The sequence below is a fragment of the Nematolebias whitei genome, chromosome 3 (assembly GCF_014905685.2).
Source record: "Nematolebias whitei isolate Nwh7 chromosome 3, NemWhi1, whole genome shotgun sequence".
Lineage (NCBI taxonomy): Eukaryota > Metazoa > Chordata > Actinopteri > Cyprinodontiformes > Rivulidae > Nematolebias > Nematolebias whitei.
In genome coordinates this window covers 22,556,126-22,565,357 of record NC_056500.1, presented here as the reverse complement: position 1 = coordinate 22,565,357, position 9,232 = coordinate 22,556,126, and the positions used below count along the sequence as shown (strand labels likewise).

The window sequence follows — 9,232 nt, the reverse complement described above, 5'->3', positions numbered from 1 at the left end:
TATATATATATATATATATATATATATATTTATATATATATAAAAGCGTAGCTCCTGAACAACTAAAGACAGCAAATTCCAAGGACATTATAAACCAAGATCCTCTTAGTTCCCACTTATCCCTTCCTCCTCATTCGTAAAGTAATGCCCAGACATTCATCTGACAGCTTGACAGATGAATCTTAAAATCCAAAATCCACAAAAACTTAGTTTCCTGAGTATTTTTAGGCAGCTCAAAACTGCACCAAACATAAGGTGCAGTTTGTGCACATACAGTATATATTTTCTCCTCCACAGCAACTACAGTGAACACATCGCTTTACAATGTAGCCGTTTTTGTTTCTTTTTTTATTTATTTATATAATTTGCTTTCATTTATTTTTCTCAATTTATATGTTTTATTTTATGATTGTCTACTGTTGTCACCATTCTTTGTTAAAAACAGGTCTATCTTGTAAATGAGTCCTCGAGGCTCAGTGAGACTAATTAATAAATAAAGGTTGAATGAAAAAACACCATAACAGTGATCTATGTGAGGGTGGCTTTACCTAAATAGTTCATAGTAGATATTTTCTGTATTACTGATTTAGCACTTACCAAATCAGCTTCCTTGCCTAACTGAAAAATAGTATTATTCTACTTGCATACAACTAAGTAAACAGACTGGTGACAGTGTGCATCATGGCTCAACTATAGTGGAAAATGGTTTATAATAAGAAAATATTCATGTTAAAATAAGGATGAAAGTTCAGGAACTTGAAGTCTTACCTGGATACTAGCACTGTGGTTAGGCATCCCAGAGGACAAAGAAATCAACACTGCAACAAAAAAAGAAGGAAATCAGTCATTAATAACCAAATATTTCAGCAGAGTAAAAATGGGAATTTTGCGTATGAGGGGGGACAAAATGTAACTTAAGACCCTATATTAAAAAAAAAAAATCTACAGAAGCAATCACTATGAATCCTAAACAGGTAAAGTGTTGTTGAATTGTTTTGAGGAAACAAATACAGTTTACAACTATTGCTTGTTTTGCAAATGCATAAAATATAACCATGCTAAACATAGATGAAAATAAGCACATGGTCACAAATGCTCATATGCCTTAAAATGAAATAAATGCAAAAAGTCTACTACCAACTCTACATTTTAGGTGCAATCTACAACAAAGACAGCAACGATGAGTCAGTTGCGTGCCTCAGATTTTCAGCACTGACCTGCAATTACAGTGTTGACACATTCATACAGCAGAGACATGGCAGAAGTACTGTGAGAGAGGACGACAGGGGAAAAGAAGAACATCACGATTACAACTGGTAAATTAATTACATGTGACCTTCTGGTGACAAACAGCAACGGTTGGGTGTAAAATTGTCATTTTCAGCTCACCTGTGAATTAGATTTGTCAGAGGTTCAATAAGCTTCTTCCCCAGTCTTGGTTCCAGAGGTGTGAGTGCACCAAACTGTAAAAAGCACCAAGATCCTTCTGTAAAACCCACCACTGCTTTCACATTGTAAACATTTCACTATTTTTCCATGTGAAAACTTAAGGAGAAACTAAATTTGATTCTTACTTTCAAGCACGACAGCTTTTTTGTCATGAGCATATTTATTTACTGTCCAACATATCCACTAAATTTAACATTCTTCTTTTCCTGTTGTACTTCTTCATTTTCAAAATTACCATATTTAAATGACAAGATTGAAAATTTGGTTTGCTTGCTATTAAACAGTCTAAAAGCAAAACAAAAAACTAAATGATGATATTTTATTCTCTATCATAACAATTAACTCTGCCTGCATTTCTAAATTGTTACTCTGGAGCGGCACTTTGATCTGTTCTGCTGTCTTACCAGTTTGATGATCTTAATGAGAACCCAGTTATTAGTAGAAGAGGTCATAAGTTTGAAAAAAAGTGGAGCCAGAGACAGATAGTTCTTGGGATTTCTCCTGGCCAGCTCACAGATAACGTTGACAGCTGCTGACTGGACACCTAAAATGGAAAAAATAATCAAAATCAAAAACTATTATCAAAACAAACCAGTTCAAAACAACATTAACTAAAAAACATTTTTTTCTGTTGTGAAATCTATTCCAATTTAAGTAAAGTAGTTCAAGACAAAATGTGGAATCAGACCTGTTATGCATGAATGTGCATGAATGTGATAAAGCACTAATTATTCTTTGTATAGCTCTAGTAGTGAGCTGTATGAATGGGTGAATGAGGCACAGATTGTGTTGTAAAGCACTTTGAGTATCTTGATAAGATAGGAAGGTGCTATACAAGTACAGTCCATGTATAGAAGTTTCTTAAAACCATAAAAACTGGTCAAATATATTTTAAAAGATGCAGGGAAAAAAAAATATCTTTATATTGCACCAGTCTTGATGTGTATCCACAGAGTTCTCGTTTGCAAGACTAAAAGCAATCTTATCAAACTGCATTTTGGTCCATTAATTGGGCCTAAAAGTTTAAAATCTCACATTTCCCACACAGCTACTTAACAATTTCTACAGATTCTGTGCAAGAACAGGGAGCTGAATGCAGCAATGTCCGGGCTGTTTTCAAAGCCAGTTTGTGCAAACATCACCTCGTCAGTGATTGGATTATAGATCTGACAACTGATGCAAGGCATGCGTCACGTCTCCTGGTTACTGGCTGAACAACAATACCCTACTAACAGATGAAAATAAAGCAGTTCGGGAAGTCATTTGACATTTAGGTGACTTAGGTAATACTCTTTTTGTCAAAAAGCCGCATGATCATTATATGAGGAACATATAATCAATCAGCAGCATCAAAATTTTATTTTTTACATATTGTTTCAGACTAAAAATTTAATGAGATTGGAATGACAGAGTACACCTGTGTAACAAACTCAGTACAGTGTGTTTCTTGCTACCTGGGTCTGGGTCCTCAAGTTTCTCCTTAAGCCTTGGGAAAGCAGGGCGGAGGGACTCTGGGTACTTCAAAAACACCTTATACATGATCAACACAGCTTTCTTCCTGATGTAAGGTTTAGTGTGGGACATCTAGAAAAAATACAAAAGCAATGAGACAATTGTGTTTTAAGTATTTCTTTTAAAAAACGACATTTTATCTGCAAGGTTCTAAAAAAAAAAAAAAAAAGGACCTTGAAGGAAAAAACTGATAGCCTGAGAGAAAATACAGCTCTAGAGGGAAGGCCATGTGAGTAAACTTGGCATTTTCTGCATGACTCACTAATGTCATGATGTCATTAGCAAGATCCCGAGCCAGGTCAGGAGTCACAAAACAAGAGAGGCCAGTGAGGGCAACACCGGTGTCATACTGGTTGGGGCTACTGAGATCCTGAAAGAAAGACAAGAACAAAAAAGGGGAAAATATCAATAAGGCAGAAAAGGTTGGAGAGAGGTAAGAGTCCAGAGATTCTTACAAGATACATAAAAACAAGTGCATCACTGACCTTTCGAATCTGATTAGTTGTCAGCATGATGACATCTGTGCTCTCGTGAAAGCACTGTGAGGCTGCTAAGTAACCAATCCTCTGCAAGAAGAAAAGCATGTAGGAAAAAAAAACAAGCATGCCATTTCATCAGAAATGTTTTCATCAGTCTCCACACAGGTTTATCACAACTGTATCATTTGCTTAATGCAAAGTAAAATGTCAGGATGGCATGCATCGTCAACAAATACTGCAGTCAAACCTTGTATGTGAACTTCGAAGAACTCATGACTTCAACGATGTTGAAAGCGGCCCAGCTGACGTCATAGCCCAGCATCTGAAGCTGTAAAACAAATTAGACATACTGTAAATAAAAAAGGAAGGTGTGGGGGGGTGTATGGGGGGCGGGGTTTAAACCGTCCCTGCAGGAGATATGCCAGCTGATCAAGGCATCCAAAGCAAAATGTGTATGTTGGCTAAAAATAGAAACACCGATTACATTTGGTCAAGAACTGCTGGAAATGCATCTCTCTTGTTCTGCTCATTCTTCTAAATAAAACTATGCAGCTTTATGCCATTTTGTAAAAATACAGCCAATTAACAAGTTAATGCTACATAATTCAACCTAATAAAAACTTGGACATAATGCGTTATTACTCCACTTTGCTTTGGCTTATTTCAATTTAATTATATCCTGTTAAAACAATCACAGCAATTTATATTCAATATGGGCGACTGTAATAGAAAAGTGTAACTCCCTCCCTACAATAAGAATGGGTCATTTGAGTAAAATAAATCTTAATTCATCTTCTTTATTATGGCTAGTAACAACGGCCTTATTTGTGTTTTATACCCACAAGTCATTGATCCAGAAAGTTTAAATCTGTGATTATCTTGAAGGTGATGTACTTCAAGCTTTAGGAACAAAAAAGTGTGTAGTGCCATCTGGTTCACACAAACTAACAAAACGTCCAAACAAACTGAAACTCTTCATAACTTGTAGTAACATGCATATTTTATACAAACTCCAATGTATTTAATATTTAGCTCTAAATTTATAATTTTTATTAACAAACAAGTGTTTTATATGAAACAACACTGGTATCATTTTCAATAAATGTGTCAAAGCAGGTAGTCAGTCTCCCATCAAAGGAAAGACAGGGTGGGGTTAAACCGAGCTGCATACACAGTGTTTGATCTGTATGTGTACAGGTGTAAATGTAACAGAGAGGTGACTGACAAAGCCGGTGTGTGTGTGTGGAAGGTGGGTGATCTTACGTAGGTGAGCTTGCACACAGCATTGGCTTTGACAGCGATGTTGTCCTGCTTGAGCTCCTGTTTGATCTCATCGATGCACGTGGAGATGTATTTGGCCTGCGGACATACAAAACAAGAAGACAAAGCAGACGTCAAATCAGATTACCCAGTAGGTGAAATAATATCCGGAGCACTACATTTCTAGCACCCAAAAAAAAAAACCAAAGCCTGAAAACCCTGGAAGCACTGAGGGAATTAAATAAGGAAATTTAATAAAATCAAGCATATTTTACCCCTCACACAATCAGTTCTTAACTCTACAACAATGCTACGACTGTGAGCATCAACAGAACTTAAATCATAAGAAGTGCGTTACAGTTTGAGTGACTTCAAAAGCTCGATCAAATAATACTTTTTTTTAATGAATTAATAGCTGCTTTTATTGTTGGCAGCAATAACACAATATATTTCTGGAGAATTTAAGAGCAATGAGACAATTTTATTATGTTTTTCAGCGCTGGGAAGGGAGCAGAGTTAGGCATTTCCTGTAAAAAAAATCAGTTAATTATTGCCAAAAGGAGCAACCTAACAAAACATATAGCAGTAGGGTTTGAGAGTGTGCTGGTCATGTGTGTGCAGTCATGAGACGGCACAGTTACAGGAGGAGGTGGAGGGATGGGGGAGCACTGAGCTCGACAGCAAAAAAACTGTTTGCTCTTTTTAATGATCAGTTCAGCACTCATCAAAATACCTCACATAGCTGATGTAGAGCCAGTGAGGATCAATAACACAGACTGAGTTAGGGATAAACTGTGCTTTCCAAACTGTTATTTGACCAATTAGTGATACTTCTTTAACTTTAACAAAACACCAACAAACAGCTCAGACACTTCCAAGAAGCAACCATCCTCCTCACACGTTTTCCTCAATACGCCCTCTGTTCCAAAGTGAACGAATGAACTGTGCAAACATTTAACCTGCATGTGCAAAACAGAAAGAATGTCAAAAATGTGGGCTAACTATTAAAAAAAAAAAAAAACCAAGACAGGGCAATGCACACTGTGAATGCACACACCGAGCATTAATATTTTAGCAGTCTGTCCACTGTTGACTGGGAAACCAGCACCTTATCTAGGCAGCCCTGGTAAGGTTACCACTGACGCACAGCACAGACAGCAACGTGCACAGAATCAAGTGATCGAGAGCTGATAATCTCCAAGAACACTGCTGATCTTAGTGCTTGTTTTTAATTTCCTGAAGTAAAATATATTTGGGAAAATCCTTTTGATTTGATCTGCTGGTTTTACCCCTAGCTAATCTCATAGCTAGATGGTAAGGTTGACAAAAATGTCCAAATGAGAAAGAATCCTAAAACTGTCCTTAAACTGGATGAACCATCTATATCAAACACTTGAACTACAGCAATGCATCCCAGACTTCACACACCCTCCACTACATTTCATGATAAAGCATTTTTGCATCAACAAGGCCTCCCATCGTCAGAACTAAACTAGTGGCTGACTCGCACACTACTCTACATAGCTACAACATGGACAATAGTTTTCACTCGCAGGATGAATTGCGATCTAATTCACCATTTGCTTTGCTTTAACATCCAGATAAATTTAATCTGCGTAAAGTGAGACTTGTTTCTAAATGCGGCTTCTTTCACACTTTGCCCATGTCAGTTTATCATAACACGATTCATTTGACAGCTAAATACCTTTGTCTCCAATTTAACCAGACCCCATAATTCATTTCAATTCAGTGTAATTATATAGCACCAAGTCACAACAGAAATCATCTCAGGGCACAGAACAGAAACATTCATATGCATAAAAACTCAGTTAATAACATTATTTATCTGAGGAGCAGATTGCTTTGAATTTAACTTCATCGCAGAGCTCTTCAAGCATGAAGGCAACAGTGGAAAGAAAAACGTTGTCATGAGGAAGCCTCCAGCAGAACCAGGCTCAGGACAAGAGGCCATCTGCTTCGACCGGCTGGGTTTGAGAAGAAAAGGACGGAGGAACAGATACACAATGGCAGGCCGAGAATCACATTAAGATAGAAATAATATCAAATAAAAAATATTCAATTGTAACAATTCATTTGAAGAAATTAGGTCAATTTGTCCTCCTGTACACAAAGTTTAAGGCAGCATAACAAGCAAACCCTAATTATAGGATTTATCAACAAAAAAAAAAAATTCTTAAGCCCAGTCTTAAAACTGGACAATGTGTCAGCCTTACGGACAGAAACTGGAAGCTGGTTCCACACGAGAGGAGCCTGATAACTGAAAGATATTCCTCCCATTCTGCTTTTGGAAACTCTAAGACTCACAAGTAAACCTGTAGTCTGAGAGCGAAGTGCTCTGTTAGGAAAATATGGAACAATAAGATATAAAGGTGGAACTAGGTTGTTGAGGGCTTTGTAGGTTAGAAGATTAAGATACAATAAATACAGCATCTGTTGGAGACTAAATGACCTTCAATAATAAACATGGGGCTCAGTAGGTAAACAGCTGCACTACACAGGAGCAATACATCCTAAAATGTGTCTTGTTATTCATTATGCAACCATTATGCCACTCAGATATTTTTACATCTTCCTGTGACCAGTGTTCTCCTTACAGCCATTTTCGGTTCCTTGCAGGTTGATGTGTCTATTTCACATCTTGTTCTGTAATTGCAACAGTTCTTATACCACTGATGTAGTTATTGGATGGTTCTGGACAGTGGACATCTTTATATTGTGCGTGTTGGCTTCAGAAATCTTAATAATGCATTACATACGAGTAAACCCCCTGATCTTTTGTATGTAGGTTTTTGTGCTTGTGCTTAAGGACAGTTCTGCAAAGCTAAAATCTCTGGTTTGGTCTCGGTTTTGCTGGAGAGTTAAGGTCCTGCTAAGCTGTGATTCATTCTTCCTCTAATTGAATATTATCTAGCTGTCAGCAAGTCTCCTTGTTTAATACCAGACATTGTTCTAGGTAAGAATCAGCTCGTGTTCAGTAATTTAATAATTCAGCAAACGTCAACCAGCTGCGTAAACTACTGAATGACTGTAGTTTGTTGCTAGCAGGCGGCTGAGCCAAGCTAACTCACCCAGGGTTGGTTGGTTAGCTAGTCGCGGTATAACGGTGACGGTAGTTTACATAAAAACATTAATAAATGTGAGGCTTTTAATGTGGTTCAGGTGACAGCGCGTGCTCGTCTTACCTCATCTTCCTTGTGATTTCTGATGCCACGTACTAAATCCTGAAGGTTTTTGTCGAACATCCGATCGATGCTCCCTTTGACAATCTTCAAAGCCATGTCTGACTTGTGACCGCTCCGGTCCTGCGGGGCAAGAGAGCAAGGGACCCCGTTCGACTAGTTTCTGTTCCAGCCGGGGGCCGTGTGGTCCGGGTCCGCAGCAGGTTCTCTCTCCGAGCCCGGGCAGATGAAGCTGCTGAGGCCAGACGTCCTGAGCTGTGCAGCACAGACGCTGGTGGTAGACCTGTGTAGGAAATGGCTGACAAAATGGCGTCTGAAGTCAGCTGACCCGTGTTGCGCGAGTCTCACGTAGGAATCAGCGGAATTAAAGGTCCACAGTCCAGTACTTCAAAATAATAACAAAAAAAACGTCACTTCGAGAAGAACACACTTATTCAGGGGAACAGGGAACATTTAAACCAATATGTAAAAAAAATAAAATTTCCACAGCTTAAAAGTAGATTTTCAGAAAAATTCAGATTGTATTTTAAAATAAGTTTTCACCAAGGTGGCTCAGTGACTTTTCCAAGTGGAGGCCACTTTACGGCAGTTTTCATGGTGGGGCTGACTGAAACAGTTTATTGCAGTGACAAAATAAAAATATATATTTATTTACCAAGAAAAATCGCCCACATAAAGTGTCACTCAGCAGATAATCAGACTTATTTTAATTTGTTAATTGAGTGTCCATTTTTTTTAGGATGGGCGTGAACTTCCGGTCATCCCCAGCCACGTAAAAGTGAGCGCGCGCTCATTCTGTTGTTAAGGGTCTAGTTGCGAGGGTAAGTGCACATAAACGAGAAAACATATAATTACTGATTTTTAGTTGGTATATGCATTCGTTTCATTTTGTATTAATAATATTAGTTAAGTTTGATGCAACAAAACAAGTAAAGCATCAGTTGACATTGTTTTTAACATAAGTGTGAAGTAAAGTTTACTTCTAAACACAACTAGAGAAATTTATTTTACTCATAAAATTGTGTGTGAATGCTTATTGTTAAAGAACTTGCTGAAAAACAGCTTAAATTAGATTAAAACATGCTGAAATGTATCAGATGTGGAACAACGAGCCTAATTTTAGCGATATTACGTACGCAGGTGGAAGAAGAAGGTGGCTCTAGTAACGTTTTTAATGTGGGGGGATAAAAATAAAAAAAAACATCCTCATCAAAAATAACACCAAGGTTTTTAACTTTATATCTCGAGACCAAATTATTGCCATCCAGAGAAGGTGAAAGACTACAAAACAAAATTTATTCCTAAAATGATCCGGACTGTAGTGTATGTATA

At 37.6% G+C, this 9,232-nt stretch overlaps 1 protein-coding gene across 4 annotated transcripts in view; it reads right to left on the bottom strand.

The window, feature by feature from the left end:
• ap3d1 (adaptor related protein complex 3 subunit delta 1) overlaps positions 1–8,209 on the bottom strand; it is a 30,200-nt gene extending 21,991 nt beyond the window's left edge. For all 4 annotated transcript variants that reach the window (XM_037698120.1, XM_037698121.1, XM_037698122.1 and 1 more), the window contains exons 1-10: positions 7,904–8,209; positions 4,704–4,799; positions 3,688–3,768; positions 3,447–3,527; positions 3,224–3,331; positions 2,904–3,033; positions 1,854–1,993; positions 1,390–1,463; positions 1,218–1,267; positions 769–818 (exon numbers count right to left, since the gene is read on the bottom strand). In XM_037698120.1, the coding sequence (XP_037554048.1) occupies positions 769–818; positions 1,218–1,267; positions 1,390–1,463; positions 1,854–1,993; positions 2,904–3,033; positions 3,224–3,331; positions 3,447–3,527; positions 3,688–3,768; positions 4,704–4,799; positions 7,904–7,999 (906 nt within the window). In that variant the 5' untranslated portion in view covers positions 8,000–8,209. The remainder of the gene's footprint in view (positions 1–768; positions 819–1,217; positions 1,268–1,389; positions 1,464–1,853; positions 1,994–2,903; positions 3,034–3,223; positions 3,332–3,446; positions 3,528–3,687; positions 3,769–4,703; positions 4,800–7,903) is intronic.
• Positions 8,210–9,232: the final 1,023 nt, after the last annotated feature.